We start from the raw sequence: 26,031 nt of genomic DNA, 5'->3' as shown, positions 1-26,031 counted from the left end.
GCAGAAGCATGCCTTTCATTGGTTTTCATATCGCTTTTGAATCTCCAGGAAAACAATGTTCCTATCGTATGTACCAGACAGTTCACACTGAATGTATCTTTTCTGTATCCCTGAAGCTATACTAACTACCTAAGAAATATTTGGAATTTATGTTTATAAATTGTACGTTTGTAATGATATGTACAAGTCGAGACAGCTGAAGTTTAACAGGCTGTTGTTGGAAAAAACCCACACTTACTTTAACAACTCTTTAGGGTTTATTTCTCTCATGCTTTGTGTATAGATGTAGCAATAATAATCTACATATGGGTAAAAAAAAATTGGTTATTTCATAAACTTCTTTCTGAATTTAAGAAGTAACAGTATAATCTTAGATTTAAAAATTAAGGAAAAAAATGGTACTTTATTCTAGCTAATATGGTTATCTTACTAGTCAAGTTGCATAACTTGGGATTCAGGAAATTTGTACAGAGATCGTGAGTCACTGTGTAAAAAAGATTGAACAAGTTAGTAGACCTGCATTTTCCTAAATGGCTTTTAAATGCCCTGTTCTTTAATGTTAAAATATACATATATATGTAAATACAGCTTTTATAATGCCTGAAAAGTATCACGTTTCCCTACTGTGGCCTTGGGTGACAGATACATAGGTCTGAAAAGACTACAGTGCAAAGACAGACCCACAAAATAAATACTCTTCCATCTTCTATTTTGAATTTAAATGTACATTATCCAAAGTTAGTGTTGTACATTACCCTGTCTAGCTATGACAGTTGAGTGAAAGTGAAAGTAGTTTGAAATACAGCTATTCAGTTCCCTTAGTGTTACTGTAAATGAACCGTATGTGGAGTGCATATTTCTAATGTCATTATATGTTGTCATCAGGTTGAAGACTCTCGTATCATATTTGCTGAGGTTTTTTGAGATCTCATAGTAGCAGCCATTAAGTATTTTTATTTTGATACATATATTTAGATATAATGTATCTAAATCATTATTTCTTGAAGTATTAGGTTAAATGTCAGACTGGATAGTACTTTCTTACAGTGTTGTGTATGTAGGTTCACATTCTAAATGCAAAAACCTTTTTTTTTTTCTTTTCTAGATTATTATAGCGCCTGAAACAAAATGACAGAAAATTAGAAACTTCATTTGTAGCTTTAGTTAAATTTTGTGAGTAGTTTCCATAATGTCATAAATTCATGTTCTTTTAATGGGCAAAAATTATGTCCCATTAACAAGGAAAATTGTCACAAAAGGGTTTGATATGGTTTTCAACATTTTCAGCATTAGGAGAAGTTCTCTAAACACCTGTTAAATCTCATGTTAAAATAGCGTATTATCTTACCTTATTTTAGGTTGCTGCGGTATAATTTTAAGTAGGATTAATTACAACCAGTTAAGAGTAGTTTAACATATTAAAGGAGTTTTCTGTTAATTAATGTTACAAAGCATAAAACCATTATTTCCTTGCAAGTTGTATTTAAACTGTACTCTGGAAATTGATACAGAACATTTAATTTTAAAAGACTTCTTCTTTTGAATTAGAGATTGTTAGAAATCACTAAGTCGTATTTTGATGGGCTTGTCATCTTTGCCATATTTTTAAATTTTTTTTTTTAAAGCTGGGCATCACCTTATAGGTGCTTTTACGTGCATTTCAGAAGGAGCAAGAACAGGTGGAAAACAGGATATGGTTATCCTTGTTTGCCATGTTCATCTTGTAGCTTATTTTGAAACTGAAGTCTTCTTTGACTTGATATGTACAAGGCTGGAAGAGTAATGCTGAGGTTGTTGAAAACTTCTAACTGCATGTTTTAGTGGAATAAATCTGTATTTCCAGTGCTCTTGTAGATCTTGTATTCCTCTGTGTACATGCATATGCTAGAACTTGTTCAACGGGATGATTTGGTTCTAGAAGTACTAAAATATTCCTTGTGTTGGGAAAAACAAATTAAGAAGAGGTATGAGCATCCTGACGTTGAATAATTAGGCGGTAGTTGGTCACTTCCTTACTGCAGCCTAGAATCTGTTGAATACAATAGAAAAATGAGTTCTAATGAAATAGTAGGGAAAGCAGTAGTGTAGACCACATTTGTCACACTAGAAAAAAAGTGTCCCTTTAATGTAAAAGGAGTTAAATGCTCAGCTTGTGTAGAACATATCCAAGAAATTGTGTCTTTGTTTCAGTTATTAGCTGTTTTCAGTGAATACTGAATAAAATTACTTTTAATGGACAGTAAAACCTGAAGAAAATAACATACAAAAGGAACAAAGCTCAAAGAAATACAGTTCTTGCATCACATTTGGATTCTCTGGCCACCAATTAGGTCATATTCCAAGAGTCTGGACAAATAGCTGTGCGAAAAGTAGTCTCTCAAGACCCTGCTTGCATTAGGAAATTCGGGCTATAGAGGGCAAAGGCTGTCAGCAGCAAATCTTACTCAGGTAATGTTCCAAATTATTTAACTGTTTGTGTGTATGGTATAAAATGCATCATTATATCATCATTATAAAAAAGTTTAAGTGGTTTTGCTTGAAATGGGGTTTGAACTGTTCTAATTCCTGCAATTTGTTTCAGTTGTTGTGAATAGGGTGCATCAATACTGTGCGTAGCTAAAAGTCATCCAGTTCCACATGTGTCCTTTAAGCAGGCTTCCCAGTCAGTGCTGGTAAGGCTGCATTGTGGATGTTTAGCCTGGAGTTACGCACTTTGGTGGAGGTTGCTGTTTGCAGTTGAAAGGTTCCCACAAATATTTGTAAATAAAAGGACTTTTCTATTGGTGAAATGATAATGATATTTCAAGAATATTTCAAAATTAGAACCACTGTCAGAAAGTATCCATTGCATTGCTAAAGCAGAATATTCAACTGATAATATATATTCTGTAGCTCAATGCAAGAATAATTGCAAGAGCAGTTATAGGGCTTAGTCACTGGGGAGTTTTAGTTACCTCACAGATGTTTTTATTCTGTATCAGGCCAAGATAAAATAGGATGAGTTGCTGCACAGGGTTAAGCATTCCAGGCCAGTGCTATACAGTGCAGTTTAAGTGGCACTGAAGTAGTGTTTTTAGCAGGTGAGAACATCTAGGGACAGACAGTTACAAGCACGAAAGGCTAAACAGAATGATGCTATTGACATTTCACTGCCTGTCCTGAAGTTGTTTTGTCTGTACTGCTATTTAACCTTTTCTAAGTAATGGTTCAGAAGTCTTTAGTACTGAACCTCATCAGAGGACCATTTTCCTTCAGACTGTAGACAAACTCTATGTAATTCACTGAAAATAACTTGTATGAACTAAACTGGGCACAGAAACCTTTATTTGAGGGTGAGCAGTTCATATCTTTGAAAGGGTGCTCATGATGATACAGAAATACCGTATACTGCAGCTTGGATCAGCAATATGGTGGCCAGCAGGACCAGAACAGGGATTGCCCCCTGTCCTGGGCACCGGTGAGGCTACACCTCGGGTGCTGTGTCCAGTTCTGGGCCCCTCACTGCAAGAAAGACATTGAGGTGCTGGAGGGAGTCCAGAGAAGGTCAGGGGAGCTGGGGAAGGGTCTGGAGCACAAGTCCTGTGAGGGGGAGCTGAGGGTGTTACGCCTGGAGAAGCTCAGCACACTTTGTTGTTCCCTACAACTACTTGAAAGGAGGTTGTAGCCAGGTGGGATTGGTCTCCTCTCCCAAAAAGCAATTGATAGGAAAAGAGGAAATGGGTTGGATATTAGGAAAAATTTCTTCACAGGAAAGGTTGTCAAGCATTGGAACAGGCTGCCTGGGGATGTGGTTGAGTCGCCATCCCTGGAGATGTATAAAAGATGTGTAGATATGGCACTTGAGGACATTGTTCAGTGATGGACTTGGCTGTCCATCCAATTGGATTAAATTATTTTACATGTCTTTGCAGTGATTTCTGTGATTCTTATAACTATTGTGAAATCCTTGTGAAGAATCTTAGCAGCTTCCTTTTGGCTGTCTAGAGCTATCATTTAGTGTCTGTTTTAAATCTTTGCTACTAGATAATCCAGGAGTAACAGTGTATTAATAGGATTTTCAGAATATGAACCTTTTCTGCAAAAAAGTTGTGGAAACACTCCATTCCATTTTTTCTAGAAGACTGTGTTATTAGCAAACATCACACGGTGTTTTCAGGATTGAGTCATAGTTTGTTCACCATCCAAATCCCAATTTTGGCTAGGATTAAAAATTAGTGAAATTGTATAATCTTTGTTTGATTAAAGAACCGTAGACTTTACTATAATAAACAGTGATAATACTGCAGCTCAACGTAAAATATACAAACAAGTGAAAAATAGTCTGGAATGATGAAACGTCTTCAAATCTCAGTCTGATAGTCTACGGTGCTGTGAAACAAAGGATATAGCAAATCAAGCTTTAAAATGCATTTTAAAGTGTAATCATTGCTTTCCCAAGAACTGAGAGTATGTAATACACTTTACTCTGAAAACCAAAGCAGTAATGTGTCATAAAATTGTGTGAGACAGTGTGACATTGCATTGAAGACTGCATGTAGGAGCTGTTTTTGCAACTCAGTGAAGAGAAACACTTGGCAAAGTATGCATTTATTAAGGACAGGCTTACTAGATTTTCTTTTATTGAAACTACTATTCAGCCAAGCATTACCACTGTGTTAAGTAATAGGGATATAGTGGATGTTCTATGTTTTGGTTTTCCAAAGTGCTGTTAACCCATTGTTGGTTAATTCCTTAAGGATGAGTTCAAGCTGTTCCTAAAGTACCTTAATGGGATAAAAGAATTTGCAATAATCCTTTCTTCATTTAATCCACTCTAGCTGCAGTATTTATTCAAGTGGCTACCATAAAGGATTCAATTGAGGACACTGTTCCTCTGTAGATGACAAATCTAACTTACAAGTTTTTCTGTACTTCATATATATAGCTCTGATAGGGGCTTGTCATATTCTAAGCATACATGGGATCAGGATGGTAATTTCTGTGGGGGTTCAGACAGTTACTCATTCCCTCCCCTAGCCTCAAATTTTCCTCTTGTGGCTTGTCTTCCTTCTGTTTTTTGGTTTCTTTTTCTCTATAAATTAGATCAGCAGCTCGCATTTTGCTTCAGAATACTGAAAAATTAATAAAAAATAATAAAGCTGTTATGTAAAATTAGGCTAATAAAGGGTTTTTTCCATCCTTTACTTTGCAGATATATTTTGAGAAACAGTTTCTAGCTTTGCACAAAGGGGCTTTGCATATGAAGCCTGTGATTTGGAGAAGTACTTTCTTCTATCACAGTTGTGTCAAGTAAGCAGGTGATCAGCTTATTTGATGTATTACAGTGTTGTACTCAAGAGACAAGATTTAAAAAAAATGTTTTGTTTGCCTTTGGTCATCTGCAGTTCTCTGTTTGACCACTCTGATGTTTGAACAATGTAGAGGCTGATTAAGGTATAAAACTATATTCTAGAACTATTTCCAAATTATTTGAATTATTTCAATAGAAGTAAAATATTCAAAAGAGAAGACCATTAGGAAGTAAAAACACATGCACATCTACTTTAATAAAATTGTTTAATCTAAGAGTGGACTTGCACAGAGTTAAATGCTTAAAGGCCTTTACTCTGCGGTCACTGATAATTTATTTGTGACACTGCATTTTTGCTATAAAACATAATCTATTACAAAGTTATTTTTCTATTTTTCTGTTTTACCCTGCACACACACACACTCATTTCCCACCACCCCCTCACCCAGTGAAGACTAAGAAATAATACTTTGGGAAGAAAAAACCTTGTTAAAGAAGCAGATACTATGAAAGGTAATATTTAAAGGTTTAATGACTCTAGAGATAGTGATAATCTTTCATACTTCATGTACAGTGTTCTCGTCTGCCAGAGCATATGTTTATTTCTAAACATTAATTAATTTGTTTGCTTCTAATTGAAGTAATTTGACATTTTCAAATTATTTGGTAGTTGCATTTGGGCTTAATTACAGAACAAGCTCAGGTTACCAGTTTATCTCGTTATGTACATATTTTCACTACTGCATATTTACTATATTTTGCTGTTTGGCAATTAAATCCCTCCTAAGTTGCAATATCCTAGCTCAATTCAGTCTGTAGTACTTGCTACAACTTGTTTTTTTAAGCAATTGTAGTTTGATGAAGCTTGCAGTGGTTTAGAAAACCCAGCTGGCTGATAAAGTGCTTTCTGTAAGAATGTCTGGAGGCAACAAGTTATAAACTCCCTGTTATAAAGAAGCTTTCTATAACTCTGACAGTCTCAGCAAAGAAATTCCCATCACCTTTAGCTGTCTTCTAAGAACAGTAAATATTGCTGTATTACCAAAGCTCAGTTGAAAATAATTCTGGTGTTCAGTTTAGAAAACTGCACATTTTGCAGTTGCTCAGAACCCCATATAAAGTGTTAGATCATTGTATCCATGAAGGCAATTGTCCTCTCATCCCTGTGTAGGTTTATTTTGGGTTTGGGCAGGGGCAAAGGATTTGGATTTCTTCGGTCTGAGTCTTTTCTTTTGGTACATAGTAGTGCTCTCTCTGCTGGCTGTTGGAAGGAGAAGTGTCTGTGATTGAGGTTACACAACCCTTCTGAGTGTCTGTTTCAGTGTCTGGGCTTCCTTCATACAGCGTTATTGTGCAAAAATTTCAAGGCTTCAATCTAGAGCACTTGGTCAAAGTATGTTGTTTTGAAAACTGTGTAGGCTCCTTTTTTTCATTTCATTACACAGTATTTAATTTTCTATCAAAGAATAATGCTTTTGAAGACCTTGCTGTGATGGCCGCTCAGAACAAGTTAAAGGGTTGTCATTGTGTGGTGTTTAGTTTGGATTCCAAAGGGTTATTCAACATGCAAATACTTACTTGGTTTTGGAAGTCTAAATATGCAAACCATGTTTCTAATCGGCTAGGAAGAATAAAAGTCATTGATACAGCCAAGTAATCAACAGGAGTAACTTCTTTTTTTGGAGCTGTTTTTTTCAATAGTTTGGGTTTTAAAGCATGGTATTTCCATGTTCTCATAAAACAGTATCATTATCTGAACCTTGTCTAAAACACCCAAGTTCGTATCCCATGTTATGAAATATTTCTGTAGATGACATGAATTCTTTTAGTCTTGTCAGGAATGGTGAATAAACATTTCACTGTACAGTGATCATTTTTCTGTGCATTCAAATGTGTCTTTCTGCATTTCTGTAGTACTGAGTTGTAGACTTAAACCACAAATCCTAGCTAGGAAAGTCTAGAAAACCACAAATCCTAAGAAAGTTCCTTGTACAGACATGAAAGCTGTTTCTAGTCATGAGGTTCTAGCTGAATCATTTTATCAAGTCAGAAAGGACAAGCTTTCCTTCTCTGGGAAGCCTGGTAATTTCATGGGAATCCTTGAACGTCTTGGTCATGCTGCAAGAGAGCTTGGTGCTTCTTCAGTACTTCCTTGCCTCGCTCAGATCATCAGTGATGGAATCAGATGCTTTTCAAATTCCTGATGGCATGTTTGTGAGGCATCTTTGAAATACTTTCATGTCTGTTTTCTCAAACTGGCAAAGTTAACATGTGTCAAGTGGGCACAGTGGACCATGGAGAGGGCATCTGATGTTCAGATCCAGAGTTTCAGTGTGCCATTTAGTTCTTGTGTTGTGAAGCACACACTGTAGGGATATTGCTTAGTCTCTTATGTATCTTTTTGGCATACTCAGTTCTACTCGCTTCAAATTTAAAGCAAAAGAAAGTCTGTGCTGATGGGAAAATAACTTTTATCCTATTACCTGTTATCCTGAAACCTCACTTGGTTAACAAGTGAGAAGAAGCTGAGCTATAAGGAATTTCTACAAAATGCTGGTGAGACATATGAAGGACAGTGTTTTTTTAAAGATGTTTTAATTATGTTGCAGATGTTTTTGAGAAATTTTGACTGGTTAGTAATTCAGATAAAAATTTCTGCAGAAGTTGTTGGTTTTCCTGGTCAGTTAATTTTCTAGATGTGCACATAAATTCACGTATAAAAATAAGTAACTGTTTTTCAATGTAGGCCAACATCACCTGTATAAATCATGTATTTGAAGTTTTCACTGAATAGCATGTTAACCAGGCAGAAGCTGTTTTAAGATAAATATTGTAGCTTGTACTACTATTTTATTTTTTATTCTTCTGGTGTGTATTTTTTCTTAGGACCTCATTTTTGTTGCTGTGTTGACTCCATTTGAAGGCATTCTTGAATCAACTCATTCTGGTTCTATTAAGTCAGAGGTTGACTTAATATCTTCTCTCTAATGTCTGGTTACAATGCAAATTCTTACTTTTTTATCACCATTTAATAAACACAATTGTACATTGTACTCTCCTTTAATTTTTTTTCCCCACAGCAATAGAAAACTGAAAGGAAACATGTAGTGTATCAAGTTGAATTTCAAGTTGGATTTCAAGTATCAAGTTGGATTTCTCTCTATTGTATTAGAAAGTGTAAGACCATGATTTCCATCCTATGAATAATCTTAAAGGCCAAGCTTATAAGGGCCAAAGCACTAATGACAGGAATTGACTTCTAGAGAGAACAAGCTAAAACCAGTTGTGAAGTATTACTGATATGTTGTAGTTATGATTCAGCTTTTTTAAAGAGAGCTTTTTGAAACCATCAATTTTAAGTAGCCATATAGATAAATGTAAAGAAACCTGTTTTGTCCAATGGTATTAAGTAGTATTTTATTGATAACATTGAAACAGTTGAAGCCCCATCAACCCTTCCCATTCCCACCAGGAACTAATGACTGTGCTACTGTTAGAAAAGAACCTTCTAAAACACAGTTAAGGCTTAAAAGCTATATGCACTAATTAACAAAATACAGTGAACATTTAAGCTGTTAATAGCCGCAACATCCCTGATGCATAGACCTTCAATATGCTAACACTGCATAACAGTTCTCTATTGTGCATCTCTTTAATGAGGGTAACTGTGTCAGTTCTTTTCTTGCTTCACTACCTGCTGTGTATGGAAATTATGTACACTATTTAGCACTTTCTTTCAACTTTTAAAGTGCATGCATATTACATAGAAGCATTACATCCTGCATTAGGGTAAGGGACAGCTTTTAACAGGTCTGATTTCCTTGTAGTTTCTGAAGTGTAACTTTTCTTCTTCTAAAAAGCATGCACTAGCAGGGATTGTGCTCTAAATTTGCATTTCTTGATTGGGGATTTGCTTCTGTTTTTCTCATATGTCTCACACCACTTGTAACTGTATGGGCAAAGATCTGTTACAGAAATCACTTTCTCTATAAAGGCAATGTGAAGAATAGAGAACATGCATCACAATGAAGGCAGGCATTGGTTGAATTTCCTGATACTGTTCTTAGTAGCAGACCATACAGTAGTTTGACAGAACTGCCAAGCTAAACTTTAAAACGCTACTTTTTGCCCTTTTTTTCACCCTCACATTTGATGGGTACCTTTTTTTAAATAAACAGAACCCTAAATAGTTTGCTAAATTTTAAACCTTAAATGCTGCTCCATAACTACCATTCAATAGGGAATTAATTAATTGGTGGTTGTGAGGAAAAGAACACTAGAAAATGCATGATAATGGAATTTAAATTTTAGTATTCTTTGCTCTAGCTTCCAGCCTGGGGACACTGTTAGTTAGTTAAAACTGAATTCACAATTAATGTTTCATACACTGTAGTGATAATATTTCTTATGATTTGAATTCATCATAGAAAACCTTACCAGAGCTATCAGTTCCTAAGATGTTGCTGTACATTCAAATGGGTACTCAACAACTCAGACCTTAGAATATTTGCTGTCCAGGTTGGATTAGGAATTGACCAAGGTGTACCTGCCTCACAGCAGCAATTCTACTACCTGTGTGTAAGTAGTTTCCCGGTTCCCTGCAGGCTCTCAATGTTTTGCTCCCTTGGGTCTTTTGGAGCTTCAATGGATAAGGGAGCTTTGAGAAAAAGCTCCCTTAATATTTAATTAACATCAGTTGAAACCCTTTCTAAAGGCTCACGATTATGGAACAAGTGATACCTGAATTTGGGAACTCTACTGGGGCCTTACTTTGAAATGTTCTTATTGATACTTCAAAGGAAGCTTTGTAAGGTTTTCAGATGGGCATAAAGCAGATCATAACACTTAATTTTTTTGTTCCTGACAGAATTCCTGAAAAACCGTAATCTTAAAAAATTCATTTAAATCATATGTTTATGGTTTATTTTGTAAGTACACCTAACTTCTAATGAATGTTGAAAGTAAGTACTTTATTAAAATGGCATCAGAAACATAGAGAAAATACAGAATTTTTTTCCAGTGCACAAGAGTAGCCTGAATTTTGGCTTTCATTTCAGATATGAAGACCTCATCCTGAATTGCTGGTTAAGGCTCTTGGTGTCCATGATCAAAACTGCATTTTATAGACTATAAGTCATCGGTAATGAATAATTCACCAAGATATTATTGAAATACTGTGTTTAGCTTTGCAAGACAATCTGCTTACTGTGACTTACGCTAGGATTATATTATAAGTAATCAGAACTGCAAACTGAATAAATGATGTTTGAAAAACATGCCACCACTGAGCTACAAGTACACTACAATATGCTATTTATTTAATAGTACATACAAAATTGAACTAACCGGGGGAATAGGTACAAAGTTCTTTATCCTAGGTAGTGTCTATCTGCTAGTACTTCTGTCTGCTTTCCTTCAAAGCTCTTTCCTGCCTGTTCTCTTGTTTTCCACTGAGAAACAGTATCTGTAAGAGCAGTTGCTTATGGTAGTACAGCAGTGAAGTGTTGCCATAATGTAAATTACTGTAAGATAAATCAGATTGTTTCAATTGCTTGGTTATCCTCTTTCTAAATGCAGATAAATTAAGACTGCCTCTTCTTTGACTTGAAAGTCTGTCATCTAAAAATATGGCTGTAGTCTTATTCTTCACTAATTTATTTCCTTGCATGTTTTTTAATCTGAGCATTGTGAATTTCTAGCCGAGTGCTTGAAATTTGTGCACAGTAGAAAATTGTATTTTTAAAAGACTTCAAAGACCCAGCCACTTGTGTGTGTGCGCGAGCAAAACATTTGCTTACATATGCTTTGGATGAGTTCTAGAAAGTATGCTTTCTCTAAATATTGTTGGGATACAAGAAAAAGTAATTGCGAGATCTTCTGTAATTCAGACTTTTTTCCACCTTGTTCGAGATAATCATACTGTTTGTCATTTCATCAGTTTGAAGAGCATCACATCTACCCTAAAGTCGCTTATGAGTACTAGTAGCAACATTAATCTATTTTTGTGAAGTATACTCTGTCCCTGATTGCCCCAGCTTTCCTCCATTTAATAATGGTTTTCTTAATTTCAGATATATGGAGAAACCAAAGTGTAAACCCAGCTATTTGATTTCCTTTCTTTTTAATGTTTTTTTATTTACCCAGACAACATCTACACAGCTAAGACATACTGTTACAGGAAAAAAAAATGCAGTATTAACACATTTTTGTTGCTTGTGATTTTTTCTTGGCAGAAAAATGATATTGAACATGAAATAATATGTCTGTGCTGAAAGTGGGACTTAGGTGTTTCAACTGTTTCATTTTTAAATTTCTGAAATGTTGTTTACTTGTCTATCAGAATGCAGGCTATATGGTAGGTATTTTTTGCAAGTGTGCCAAGAAAAATGCGTCTCTGTTTGAGTCTTGTTAGGGTACTGAGAGGTGCAGAATCATAGATTTTTGTTTTTCTTTTCAGTGTTGTAGTTTAAACTAACAAAAGCACAACTCAGCAGCTTTTTCCATAAGTTGCCAGTAATCACTTTTATAAATACCAATTTTCTGTGACTTTTGGAGGAGATGTGAATACAGAATTTGGGGATGTACTGCAGACTTCAAGTGAAGTGTTTTAAAGATGTGAAAGAAGGGCTGTTGAGAAGGATGTTTTCTACTTACTACTGTGAAGGAACATTCCAATCATTATTCCATTATTCTTTCCTTGTGTTTTTCTCAAATCACAGATTCAAAGAGATGTTGGTTTAATGGCATGTTGGAATGTGTTACGCCATTTTATTTGTAGTCTCTCATATAAGCAAGTACAGAATAATATTAAGTATGTAAAATACTGGTGAAGTGTAGTGAGCCTTTGCAGCAGGACAACAGGGAGGTTCTCAAGGAATTTTTGCAACTGCAGTGAATGCTCAGACATCATGGTTGCTACAGTATTGCCTCAGCTGTGAAATACAAACTGATGAATAGAAATGCTGAAGCTACCAGTGCTTGTTTTGGATGCTGACACTTCCTTTATGTAATGGCAGTCAGCAATCTAAAAAGTATTATAGTGGACTTAGCTTGATTCCAGTAGTGTGATGGTTTCTGCTTCTATTAGACCTACTTTTCTTCATTTTCAGTTTCTCTTTAATTTTTTACAAAACTGCTTGTGAAAAGACATTTTCTTTAAATGGAATCTTTGTTACTATCAAATTCTGTTTCCTGTTTAGAATGTTTGGTTTTCTTTTTAAAAATACAGTTCTTTAGGTGCTTTTTTCAGCTTCTTTATTAATCATTCTGCAGGATGGCTACATGGGAGAATATGTTATGAGTAATACCATGTTGTTCACCGTTTACTGTGATAATGCAAAATGACTGTGAAGCCTGAAAGAAAACTGTATCCTGTGTGATACAAAGTTTCCTAAGGGCAAATATGCTTTTTCCCCTTGTTTTGTCTGTAGCTATTAGATAAACGTTGTCTGACCATGTTTAGTTCATTCTGCTCCATTTTTCCACTTGCAATTTACATAGCAGATTCTGTTCTCTTGCATTTCCTTCAAAAATATTGTACTGAAATGTTGAAACATAAATGTTCTCATCCTGACTTACAGTTAAGCAGCTGAGCACATTAAATAAAAAATTCTTTTCACAGCAGCTAGTTTGTGGGTATTATGCAAGATGTTCTGTGCTTTGATAGAACAACTTTTAAATAAAGTGAATTGCAACATGAATTTACAGCAAAACTTTACGTACTTAGTCTAGTAAAACATGTTGGCGGTGGGGAAGAGAGCAAGCTGTTGTAAACTCCTATAAAGTACAGAAAACTTCTACTTTCTCTTCATTCTAACAAGTGTAAAACTATTGAGGTTAAGTAGGTGGGGCACCCGGAAGTAATTGCTAAGGCCAGTGGCATTTTTGTGGTTTAATAAAGGCAGAAGCTAATTATTCAGTTTTTATTTAAGTGAAATGATGCCAAAAAGGAGGTTCCTGCAGAGCAGCTGCACTCCTTCAGTGTTACCCTAATTTACCACAGACACAACTGTCACAAATAGAACTTTTAAACTTGATATATAGCCACGAAAGTAAGGAGCCCTTTGTCTGGAATGCATGCAGAAGAACTCCTTTATACAAATCAACCGGCAGATGACGGACAATGATGAAAATTTGATTCTTTGAAGTCATAATGGTCATTGAAATGTGTGAAATTCTGGTATTGAAAAGAGAGCAGCTAGCAAGACTCTAAATCCTGGGTGGTTGCTGGAAGCTTGCTGGGAGGTTTTTCTGTGTTTTGACATCAACTTCCCATTGCTTGTTCCCTGTTTCCTTTATTAAAAAAAAAAAAAAAAAAAAAGAGGGGGTAGTGCTAAACTGTAGGTAGTTAATAGTGGTTATGTACAGTTTCTGTCTTTGTGGTGAAAGAAATGCCGTAGAAGAAACATGACACCTTTATGCACACCTGACCCATCTATTCAAAACCATTTGTTTTCAGAGCTACTTTCAATCATTTTGTCTCTTTCCTTTAATTAGAGAGTTCCATTTCTTGTCCCCTTTGGAATTTGTGCTATTAGTGGAGTACTTAAAAGAAGGAAATTCTCATTTCCTTTATAAGTCATCTTCATGCTGAATAGTGCTTTCATTGACACTGCCTCTGTGAATCAGTTTTTCTCCTTCCTGCATAGCACATTTCGTTTCTTATTACCCTTTCCAGAACAGCTTTAGTAGGCTTTCCACTGTGACAAGCATTCTTAAGTAATATAAGTTATAATAAAGAAAATCCCTACGTTTGTAAGCAATTTTATGTGGTTTCTGCTGTTTAAAAAAAAAAGTATTTTGTCCCTTTCAGCTTATTCCAAGAAGAGACAAAATGCCTCAAAATGAGTATTAAAATTTTCTTGAGTTACAAAAAAAATTCAGTTTGCTATTCAAAGAATATATATATTAAGAAAAACACAATGTCAGAATGCACCTTTTAGATGACAGCCTGTTTTAAAAATGTGAAGCAGGGTTATTAATTTTTAGTAAAGTAAACCTATACAGTTCAAATCTCAAGTCTTTTATATTGTCATCTCATATCTTTAAGATTTTGAATGCTGAATACCTCACTAGTATCTTAATATGCTAATACAGCAAAATTCATTAAGGAACACTTTAAAAAAAATAGTAATGTGAAACCAGCTGTCAAAAATATCTTTGTTTTGGAAAGTTGGTTCACAGGTAGTTTCAATGAGAACTTGAACTCAGAACAAAGCACTGAAGACCCAGTAAAGAGTTCAACCCAATGCAGCATAGTTCTTTTCAAGTATTATATTGTTTTAATGGCATCTTGGAGCGGGAGCTTTAGCCCATTGAAATGTCGCTTAAAGGACAGGTTCTTCTGTCACTAGCTGGAGCTGTGTGGATGAAATGATCACAATAGAGTGTTGTAATGCATTTTAAAAGTGTGAGAAATCAGTTTGTCTAGACTAAGAGTGCGCCTACAGGGAATAGGAATCTTAGAGCTTCTGTGCTCTTTAGGTGTCAAGTATGTGATAGATGCCAAGCCTTTTTATTCCATATCTTTGGCAACAGCTCAGCTATGCTACAGTACCTTACATGTCTACAGCAAGCAAAATCAGTGATTTTATGTCAGGACAACTTGAGCTTCAGCAACCAGAAACTCATTGTCCTAACAACTGTCTGTTCAATTGCCAGCTTTTAAAATAGGAAGATATCAATAAATGATTGCTAGATTCCCAGAAGGCATGGAAACTGTAGCTGTAATAAATGTAGTATGGAGAGCTAGCAACACCATGTAGATATTTCCATTTTAGAAAGCAGGCAGGTTTTAATTTTCAGTTTGAAAAGATTTTTATGGGATTAATCCTATATTATTAGTGAAATAACCTTGATTTAGAGCTGAGTGCCCAAAAAAAACATGGTTTGAAGGGTTTGTCTGAGGTTTTGGTTTTACTTTCATCCAGATAAACAAGTCTAGGCATTTCTTTACTATGGTTATCTCATAAATATAGCTTTTTCTGGTTTTAACCCTCCTTTTAGATTGTGTTCTGTATGCACTGTGTAATATTTCTGGGAGAAAATAGTATATGTCCATAATGTTATTTAACATAGTATCTTAATTTTAGTACTTCCAGATTATTCTGGAAGAATTCAAAAACTTCTAAAGTTTTTTTTCTAAAGCATAAAATACATAATGGACTTACGAGTTCCTGAGATTAATAATAGTAAAAAATAATCATAATTTTGAGCTGTTTTGAAGTTGACATATCTGGAAGTGTTTGATGATAACAACACCAGCATTTTTGCACATACCATATTGTTTGGGAGAAGAAAAATAAATTTTTTGGGAATATTACCACATTTCCTCACGTTTGTTAAATACAAAAATAAAGACTAATATTTCAGCCTATTTGTATAAATAAGCATGCTGAAACTTTGAATCCTCACCAAACTTTACTGCAGGTAAAAACTTCTTTTTGTTAAACAAAGTACTTTGCCAATTCAAATCAGAAAAAATTTAAGCAAATTCCTCCTAAAATTGCAGTTTAAGCTTCACCAGTGAGAAATGCCAGTCTGTCAGAAGGTATTTTTATATAGGTGTTGCAACATTCCAGTGGCTGGTACTGCTTCTCTTTCATATCACTGGTAGTCTCATACTAAAAATAAGCATGATTTGGTCCTAATGAAAGCATTTATGATGGAATTGTTAAGATACTTTGACAGTTTCTTTTGGTAGTTTGGGTAGAAATGTTGGAAGTTGGAAAGCTAGTGAGGATGCTTGTTTGTTGCCCCTTCAGTCCTAATAGCAAATGCAAGTCAAATGCTTTAAACTTCCTGCCTCTTGTAGTTTTGAGGGACTGATCTCCCAAAATTTATTTTCTGAAGTAAAATTGAAAATAAGAACTTCTGCATTTCAAAGGATGGTCTGGTGATTGCATCAGGAAGTTTTAAGTTTGCCACAAAGCAAAATCCCATAAAGTTACTAGGTACGTTTATGTAAAACCACAGTGTTCTACTTAAACTTGTTTCTCTTTTCATTCAAGTCATGGCAATACTGTCAAGATGAGTTCAATATGCCCAAAGTTTTGCTGCAGTTTTCTGGACTGTTACCAGTTTACTACTTGTTCCTGGAGAGACAGAAGAGGAGGGGAGGGAGGGAGACTGAGGAGCTCCCACTGGCCTTTTAAGTATGTAAGGAACAGGAGTAGTTTAGTCCCCTTAGAGATAGATGGATTTGATGTTTGATTTCACTCTTTACTAGGGTGAACTGACAGGTTAATTTTATATAATTACTGTTTAGTTTTTAGTGAGAATGTTCACTTTAATTATATCAGATGGTGCTGAGGGTAATTTTTCATAGCAATTCTTGTGAGGTTTTTCCCTATCTTACACTTTGTTAAAGTCAGTTAATATTTTTAGGCTGGTTTGAAGGATTTATCTTTCTTAGGTTTATTTGGGGAGGCCCTCAACAAGGCTCATCCCTCCCTAGTAAAGGAGGGCATCCTACTACTGGTTGTATACAATGTTATATATCTTTTTTTTCTTTGAAGGTTGGAATCGCCTAAATAAATTTGTCCTTCACAAATATACTGAAGACTGTTACTAGCATCAAATGTGCATCTCTTGATCTTGAACATCAACAGAACTGACTGTCAAATGCTGAGTCATAGCTTGAAACACGAAGAGGAGGTCAACTTTATGTAGTAACTAATGACTAGAGAAAGAAGAGAGCTGAATTCTAGTACCTGCTCTGCAGTCTCAAACAATCAGTAGCATATTGTGCAAAAGACACTACCTTCTGCCTCTTCCTTCATGCTAAGCATAGCTTCTTGAGTCGGCATAGGTGTTGGTGTCTCTTAACTCTATACAGAGCTAAGCCCAAGGGAAAGCACTTGCACTGCAGCACATACTTGGCTGGCAAGTATTTTGGTAAACAGTCTTGTTCATATGAAGTTGAGTCTCCTAATGGTAATGTAAAATTTTAGAATTTGTCAATATTTCAGTCTGTGCTCTAATGTTTTCCTGAAGCAAGAAAGCGTTTGCACATTTCCATGTTTGCTTTAGCTGGTGCAAGTTGAAGCAGTCCTGACTTTGCAGCTGTGGACAGAGAAGGATGGGGGGAAATGTCCAGTCCCTCCTCTGGCACTACCTGTTTTGTAGGTGGGAAGCGAGCAGGGTCAGGTAACTGATCCAAGCAAAACCTAACTCAGCTGGGGAAGCAGAACGATAGCAGCCCTAACATCTGTCACCTTCCGTTGTTTTTAGTTGAAATAATAATGTACTTCTCTAAATTTTTTTCAGTTTTTGTAATTTTAAAAAAGGTATGAAATTATGTAAAAAGCATAACCAATGTTATTTTACAACCCTCTTACAAACCTCTTTTTAACAAGTCACATTATGGTTTTTTTTAGGATATTACTACTTTAACTGGTGTTCCAGATGAGCACATCAAAACCAGGAAAGTTCACATTTTTGTTCCAGCACGTAATGCAATGCAGTCAGGACTTAACAATACAAAGAAGTGGAAGATGGAATTTGATAACAGGGAGCGCTGGGAGAACCCTTTGATGGGCTGGGCATCTACGTGAGTACTTACTGAATTTGAAAATACTTTTCTTCTGTATTCGGCTCACTAGTAATCTAAATCTGAAATATCCTTTCTACCTGTAAATCTGGTTGTGTTTTAACAGTACTTACAGTAAGTGGTTGGGTTTGTTTGTTGTATGATTTATGATCTGTTAAGTTTAAAAGCAGATTTTTACTCACAACATCATCTGGAAGAGTTTGAAAAAGATGTTAACAACCAGAAATTTCAATGATTACATTGTGGTGATGTTACTGTGTGGCAGCATCAGGGCCAGAAAGTCATTAGTTACATAAAGTAGTAAATCATTCTCAGCTCTCAATTGCATCTTTTAAACAAAACCAACAGTACTTCTGGATTTTTTTTTTTATCCTGAGGATCTAAAATGAGGAGTCATAACTAATAAATAAAACACAACAAACCAAGCTATTTAAAATATTACACTGTTTCTTTAAATATTGCCAATATTAGTATTAAAAACTCCTAAATACACAAAAAGTACAGAAAGGAACTACTTTTAGCTAGATATGCTGTAATTTGGAGATGTAATTACAATTTGGATGCATCTAATTTTTAATTCTTTTTTTTCCCCCTTATATGAATACACTACCTGCATTTCACAGCATGGTTAGAATTCCTGTAGACTCTGAAAACTATGCCAGCAGTTCCTCTGAAAATAGTGTAATTTTGATTTGCAGCTGTCTCCTTTGAGGCATATTGAGAATAGTTAATTATTATACATAAACCAAAGTCAGCCACTAAAGATTATTTTTCAAATTTCAGAAAGGATAAAATGTGTACTGAAAATACCTGGCTACAATCATATTAGCACTTATGATCAAAGAATACAAAATTCTATGAAAGAAAACTTTAAAACCTTAAACATTAAATTACCTGAGGATGCATTTTTTGAGATTTATTAACATTCCAAATCCAGTCACAGGTTTTTTTTTTATTTATAACATGAGTATATCCAGAAATTTAGTTCAAAGTAACTCTGAAATCAAGTCTTCCTGTTGCATTGATCTCTCATAAAAATTTGAGGAGGCTCTACATACGTTTTTATTTTGGGGTAGGGAAAGGAATTTCTCATGGGTAAGCAAGCTCCAGGTAGAATAAAAGCAAGTGCTCTGTTGAGAATTGACACTGCTAGGTTAACGGTTTTGTAAATTAGTTTGCATCTGTTCATTTTTAAGGCATTCTTGTAAAAAGTGTTAGTGTAGACTCTGGTGTTACCATTCAACACCCAAAAATACCTAAGAGTTTTTTCTCTTGAGATTTAATTTCTGCAAAGAACATTTCTTAGACATTTTCCCATTTCCTTTTGAATAATGTAATGGGATTAGTGGATTAGAGCTGTTTAGGGTCTACATATTAAAGCTCTTTTTTCTCTGAACTCAATATACTTATTTACCTCTAGGTCTTTCCTATATTTCTGTCATTTTAGTCTTGTTTGGGGTTAGGGGTTTTTTTGCACTTGCTGTTTCTTGGCTGTTGGGGCTCTTCTTCAGTGAAGATTATCCAGTTATAGATCTAAGTAAAATGGAACTGTGGCATTTTTTTTAATTGGGAGGTTTCATTACAAGAATGCCTAAAGGCAGTTCTCAAGTACACCTTTTAATATAAAGCTGTAAACAAAGAAACGTGGCAAGTGTGAAGTTTCCATTGTATGAGATCTCTTAAGAGAACAAAATGTGGAATCCTAGTTTTCAGTGACTGATGAAAGAATTTGGGGTCGGTATAGGAAATTCTGCAGCACTGGAACTGCTGACACTATCAGGACGTCATCCTGGACATCCTGAAATCAAGTTTGCTCACACGGATAGCTCATTTATAGAAATAAATCAGAAGTGTATTTAGATTGAATGAAAGATTATTCCACATAAAACAGAAGAAATAATTTCTGCAAAATTCTCATTTCCCATCTACCTCTGTCCAGGAAGGCTTTTGCCATATTTGCAGTACTGAATGGGCACTGGTACCTCACTACACTTCAGACTTAAAGCTTCTTTGTTCCTTTTTAGTAGTGTTGAAAAGATTTTTCTAACCGAAATCATGGAAGAGAATAACAACAAGCAAAAGTTGTCACAATATTGCAGTACACTGGGGCCACTTCATTCTCCCCTGGTCATGTCATGAACTAATTCTTAGTTCCTAATTCACTTACTGCTGTTTTAAGAGAAATCTTTAAATGTCTTTAAGAGAGCCTATCGCAGTGGCTTGCAAAAGTGTAATTTATGTCTTTATCCTGGTTTTGTTTGTTGTGTGTTTTTTGTTCGTTTGTTTGTGATTTTTTTTACTGAAGAATATATTGGATATATAGTGAATTCCATTTTTCCATGTGTACATCAGATAAAATTACACTGTTGTCTTTGCTGGAAGCGAGATTCCCCCTTTTCCCCTCCCCCTTTGCCAGTCACAGGCTTTGTCCTTTATTGTAGAGAGTTCAGTGTATCTTAGGTCTTTTCTCTTCATTTATCCTTCTAGCTTCAAAGAGAGAACAGTTGAGAGGCAGCTCCTTCAATAGTTTGTTGCAATTTGGTCTTGTCTTTCCAGTTGTCTCCCAGGCTCATAGGCAGTGTTGTCTCAGGGAGGCTTTATCTATCTTTGTGCTGCTACTACCAGTATCTCATTTCTTTAAGAGTTAGAACCCCTCTCTTTTTTTTTTTTTTCATCCTTTGCCATTGTTCTTAAATTGAGCTTTTATAGCAATAAATAAGGCAATTTCATGTTTTAACTGAGATTTTAATTTGTTTCAAAGGGGTTTATGGTGTTCCATTCCTTTCAAAAATGCAGTTTAAGAATAGGTGGTCATCTAAAACTAACCACTGTGTAATTAGTTAGCTAGCAATTTGCATTTTGGAGCTTCATTTTTTGTTGAGGCCTGTGATCTTGCTTGCTGTATAGGAATAAATTGTGGAGGTCATGTGACCTCAGCCAAAGCAGAACTCTCAATATTTTTTATGGACTTTGCAGTTTCTGCTCAATTCCTTCTCTTTTCACTTAAGTATTCTGCTCTTTTCTCTCTGAGATTTTCTTCCCCTAGCTGCTCTACAGACTCTTGGTCTCCTTGAAATGTTCAGAATTACCTTAAACCTTACCAAAAGAGAGGGATTTTACAGATTTAAATTAAAAAGAGTATTGCAGAGCACTTACTATAACCTCAGCAAGTGGTTAGACATGTTTGTCTACTAACCCAATTAATTTTTGCAAGTAGTTGTGAGGGAAGTTTAACACACTGAAAGAATAAAACAGTACTCTGCAGAAAATAAGTGCTGACCCTGGAAATAATTTTAAAAAGTGTTTTGAAGGTTTTGTGAGTTGGCATACTAAAGTGAGCTGTGTAATACAGCGTTTAATATTTGAGATACAGATATAATTTTTTTCTATTTCCGATCTGCCTAAAAATTGTCATCTGATTTCTTACAGAGCTGATCCTTTATCCAACATGGTTCTTACTTTCTCTACTAAAGAAGATGCCATTGCTTTTGCTGAAAAAAATGGTATGTATTGTACGAATGGGCTATGAGGGGTTCATCCTTCTATAGGCAATCTTGATCTCAAAGTATTAACAACAGAATAAGTACAGGATAAAGTACCTTCCCTCTGTTCTGCAGAATTGGTAGACTGCTAGTGTTCTACAAGAGGAGGAGGAAAATAGGAATGGGGGATATTTCCAAGGGTGCTGAAGGCATTGAATCTAGACTTTCCACTCTCTAGAAAGGTGTTTCAGTCATTAATATTAATATTAAAATGTAATATTAATATTAAAATGCTTTTGCAAGTATCTCCGTTTTGAATGAGAGCTGAATGAGACCTTGCTCAGGTCTTGAAGGAAAGTTAATACTTCAAGTGTATCCCAGGCTTGGTGTTCCGGCTACATGGCAATGTGTTCTTTGCCTGAAGGCTTAACATGAGCATCTCAGTTCTTACTAAGGGAAACTGTCAGAGCGCTTGTGAATATTTGATAATCAGAAAAACTAAAATGACTACCAAGTAAGCATGTTGGACTTCATTTTTGGCTGTGTTGCAGCACAGATTTATTGTAAAAGGAACCCAAGAGGATCATCACGTCCAACTCACTGCTCCTCACAGGACTGCCTAAAAGTAAACGGTGTGACTAAAAGCATCGCCCAGATAATCACTGAACTCCGACAGGCTTGTTGTCCTGGTCAGTTCCCTGGGGAGCCTGTTCCCATGACCAACCACTCTTTCAGTCAATATGCTTTTACTGTTGTTGAGTCTGGATTTCCCCAGATGTAGTTTCATTGCATTCTTTGTGTCCTGTCACTGGTCACCAGAGAGGAGATCAGCACATCCCCTCACTGCTCCCCATGAGGAACCTTTAGATTGAGGATGTTACGCCTAACTCTTAGCATGAGAGTCTAAACACATACACTTGATGATGGTTCTTGTGAAAAAGACAGTAGAAAAGCCAGTATCATCACTTAATAATTTTTTAAGCTGATGATATATCAGAGGGAATGTATCTGTAAACTTATTTCATTAGTTAGGCTTGTATTTCCTTACAGAATGATGGTACCACAAACAGTACCCATAATCTCAGCCTTTTGAATATTCAGCAGTCCTTTTTCATGTTAGCATGTTTTTTTGCTGCTCTCTTTTCTTTTTTTTCTTCTAAATCAACTCAATTTTCCTTAAAAAGTTAATCTTGATGCTTAGTCCCTGTGGATGTGAAGAAGATTAATTACGTTGAGATAAAGCCAGGAATAATAATACACATGAAGCGTAAGCTTCTTCAGAAGTCTTCCCTGTGGTCTTCAGCTTCCAACTGTATTTAGTCTGGGGTAAATAGTACAGTTCCTTGGTCAGACCAAATTATGCAGAGTTGTTAGATGGTTGATGTTGTGCACCACAAACATTGTAAGTCCATTAACCTATACATCTAAGAAACCAAACCATTTAATGTGCAATTTATTTGCACTTTTTAATGGTAAAGGCTAGTATTTAATTTGTCTGTTCCTCTTTGAATGGAATTTTTTTTGGTTTAATAGTCCTAATTTTATTGAAAAATAAGTTCTACTTCTAAGAAATTAATAGGATCATATTTGCATTGGATAATTGTGCAATTTTATTAGTGGTTTTTATTGTTTAATGAACAAATACGAAATTTGGAGAATTTGGTATAGTTGCATTCATGCTTCTGTGTTGTTCATGTTATTTCTTGAACAATTCAGCATACAAGAGAGAAAAATTAATGTAATGAGCTGCTTATGTCATCTCTTTGTAGATGCTATATTTGTACTTTCAAAATGCAGATTCAAGTAAAATGCATTTATTCAGTGTAGAAAGTTTATGCTTTTACTGAGTTAGAAATTACTCCATTGTGCACGAAACCAAATAAACTAGGGCTATGACTTGGTATTAATATTAGTAGTTCAGTATTATGATAAAATTAAGAGTTTGCACTCTTAATTTTACCATAATTGAGATGCACCAAACTCTTCTGTAGATACTGACTTGCCTAAATTGTGATTTCATTTTAATTTATGCATATGATATGTGCATAATATTTTCTGTAGTGATAGCTTCAGTATCATATGTAGCTAGAAATACAAATTTTACGTTATTTAGTTATGCTTTTTAAAATACATTAGAAATTTAGGCACACATTTACACTGGAAGTTAGCTTCTTAACCAAGATAGTATTGAGACATATCTAGGTCTACAAACACAAATACTTAACTCTCTCTGTTCCTCCTGTATGAACCACACAAATTTTCCATTACAAAATTCCTTAAGAACCTAGAGTTTAATTTCTGAAAATTCTAGATATTGCAGGTTATTTTGGTACAGTTGGTAAACTCAGAGTTCTTTCTCACCAAAGAACTTAAGGAGGTAAGACAAGCTGTCTTTCTGCCTGCCCCATCTGATGTGTCTTCTAATGCTGGAGTAGCAGTGCTGGATACACTTAACAGGAAACATTGCTGTCCAAAATATTACTGCTGAGAATGGTCTGAGGTCCAGGCAAGGAGGAAACATTGTAAACTGGAAGAAATTAAAAGTTCTGACTGTTGACCTAATTTTTTTTTTGTCCTGTCTGACATCACTGAAGCAGTTGTTTAAAAACATACAGCTTAAGTAACAAGGATGGAGAGTTTTTCTACTCCACAATAACCTTTAGTCAGGTGGTGAGGGTGTTCTTCCAGAGACGGTGAAATCTGCTTTCTGTCTACTTGGATTGTATGGCAGGGCTCTGGGCAAGAGTAACTCCCCCCACCATTCTGGTATTTTTATAAAAGTGACCTCTGCTCTCCGTCATGAACAACTCAAAGTGCTGGTCTGAAGGAGTCTGTTCCAAAGTGTGGAACCAAATCACATATGGTGGCCTCTTGCAATTTTTAGTTAGATGTAACTAACCTTATGTATTTTGGATATCTATGGCAGTGCAAGTCATTGTGCTGGCAGTTGCAAATCTCTTTTGGAGGCACTCGGCCCCTCTCCATCTAGTGTATAAAAAGATGAAGCAATACCTTGGGGCTGTAGATTCCATTCCAGCAGCCAAATGTCTCAATGTTAGGTGTTACAATGCTGAATGTTGCAATACTGAAGTCTGTCTCTGGATCTAGTTCTGGCTGTTTACTCAAGCTTATATTTTTAATCAGAACAGGAGGCAAAAGCCAGTGTTCTCACAGATGGAAAGAATATGTTTTTAAAATCTCTATTCAGTGTTTCTTACAGAGAGTAGTTAACTTGGAAATTAACACTGGTTGGGACTAATAAACATGAAGAAAATGTTTGTGTGACATTTGTGAATACACAAAAATGAGGCAGTGACATGACAACTTGTGTATCTTACAGAACATTCTGGTGTGTAGGTGTATCTTGACTGTTTACTGTGAGCACCTTAACTGTAAAAATTCAGATATATGTTAAACATTTTGGGGCTTACAACTTTCAGTTTTAAAACTAAGGAAGAAAAGTACTGTCTTATGAGTATCACTTAAAACTGCATATTTAACCACTTCTAGCTTCAACTGAAGTATCTCAACTTTGAGTGAAATATTGCAGCTAAAGAGACCAAACTTCGGAATACTGAGTGCTGCCCTGGCAACTTTCCAGGCACCTGGAGGCTGCAACCAATTTGCATTTTGATTTACATAAACACTAATGTCTCCACCTCCTCTTTTCTGACATTTTTAAGCATTTCTCTTGCTTAACTATCACATAATTTACTTGTCTTCTATCACTTCATTCCCCTTTCTTTTTACTCCTAATTTTTTATGTTCTTATAAAAAATGTTAAGTATTAAACTCCTTTCTAATGTTGAAGTTTTTTCTTTCCTCTTCATTTTTTTGGTCCTCCTACCTTTCTTTTTTTTCTAGCTTTCCAAGGTCTCCATTGTCTCCCAGCCTTTGAGATTGATCTTCTATATGTTATTTTTTTCCATGTTTTTTCTTATCTTCTTCATTTCCTGTGCCAACATACACAGGGCCTTAGTGCTTCTGAGGTGCTGTGGAGTTGTGGAGCCATGAACTTACAGCACAGTCAGTCTTCCCTGTTGAGCTTTTCATCGGTGACTGTCAAGTTGTCTGTAGTATGGTCAGGTCTTGCCATCTCACAGGATGGTTATTAGCCACATTTCAGTATTCTCCATTGCCAACTAGAAAGGAATAGATTAGTGGGTGCCTACATGGAGAAAAACATATTAAATCTAAAACCTTTAAGTTGCATTTGCTGTATATTGTATGCTGAGAATATAATTCTCGTTGTTTCTTGTCTTCCCCTGCCGCATAACCTCTAGGCTGGAGTTACGATGTTGAAGAGAAGAAGATTCCAAAACCTAAATCCAAGTCTTATGGTGCAAATTTTTCTTGGAACAAAAGAACAAGAGTGTCTACAAAATAGGTTGGCATTGGCTGTGTGACTCTGAATAAAGTCAGCTGTGCTATATTTATAGTCCATGTATAATACATCTCTTAATCTCCTAATAAATTTGACCTTTAAACTACATATGTATCTTGTGATGTCTATTTAAAATGTTTTTGATGTCTCCAATTGAACCTGTTACAAACTTCCCTATAAATAGAGGAGATTTGAAGTGTTCATACTTCTAAAAAATTGCTTTACTAGGAATATCAAAAGGAATGTTTGAAATCAGCTGCAACTTTAGAGATTATGATTAATCTTTGACGGTAATTTTATATCTACTATCCTGTTTAAACTTCTG

General features: G+C 35.4%; 1 protein-coding gene across 1 annotated transcript in view; it reads left to right on the top strand.

The window, feature by feature from the left end:
* The window catches only part of NDUFS4 (NADH:ubiquinone oxidoreductase subunit S4), a 47,326-nt gene extending 21,512 nt beyond the window's left edge, over nt 1-25,814 (top strand). The window contains exons 3-5 of the mRNA XM_010395260.4: nt 17,668-17,840; nt 21,270-21,343; nt 25,606-25,814. Of these exons, the coding sequence (XP_010393562.1) occupies nt 17,668-17,840; nt 21,270-21,343; nt 25,606-25,709 (351 nt within the window). The 3' untranslated portion in view covers nt 25,710-25,814. The remainder of the gene's footprint in view (nt 1-17,667; nt 17,841-21,269; nt 21,344-25,605) is intronic.
* The last annotated feature ends 217 nt before the right edge of the window (nt 25,815-26,031 follow it).

This window comes from Corvus cornix, chromosome Z, assembly GCF_000738735.6.
Source record: "Corvus cornix cornix isolate S_Up_H32 chromosome Z, ASM73873v5, whole genome shotgun sequence".
In the NCBI taxonomy this organism is placed as follows: Eukaryota; Metazoa; Chordata; class Aves; order Passeriformes; family Corvidae; genus Corvus; species Corvus cornix.
Note: the sequence above shows the minus strand (reverse complement) of the source record. Positions and strands in the feature narration are given on the sequence as shown.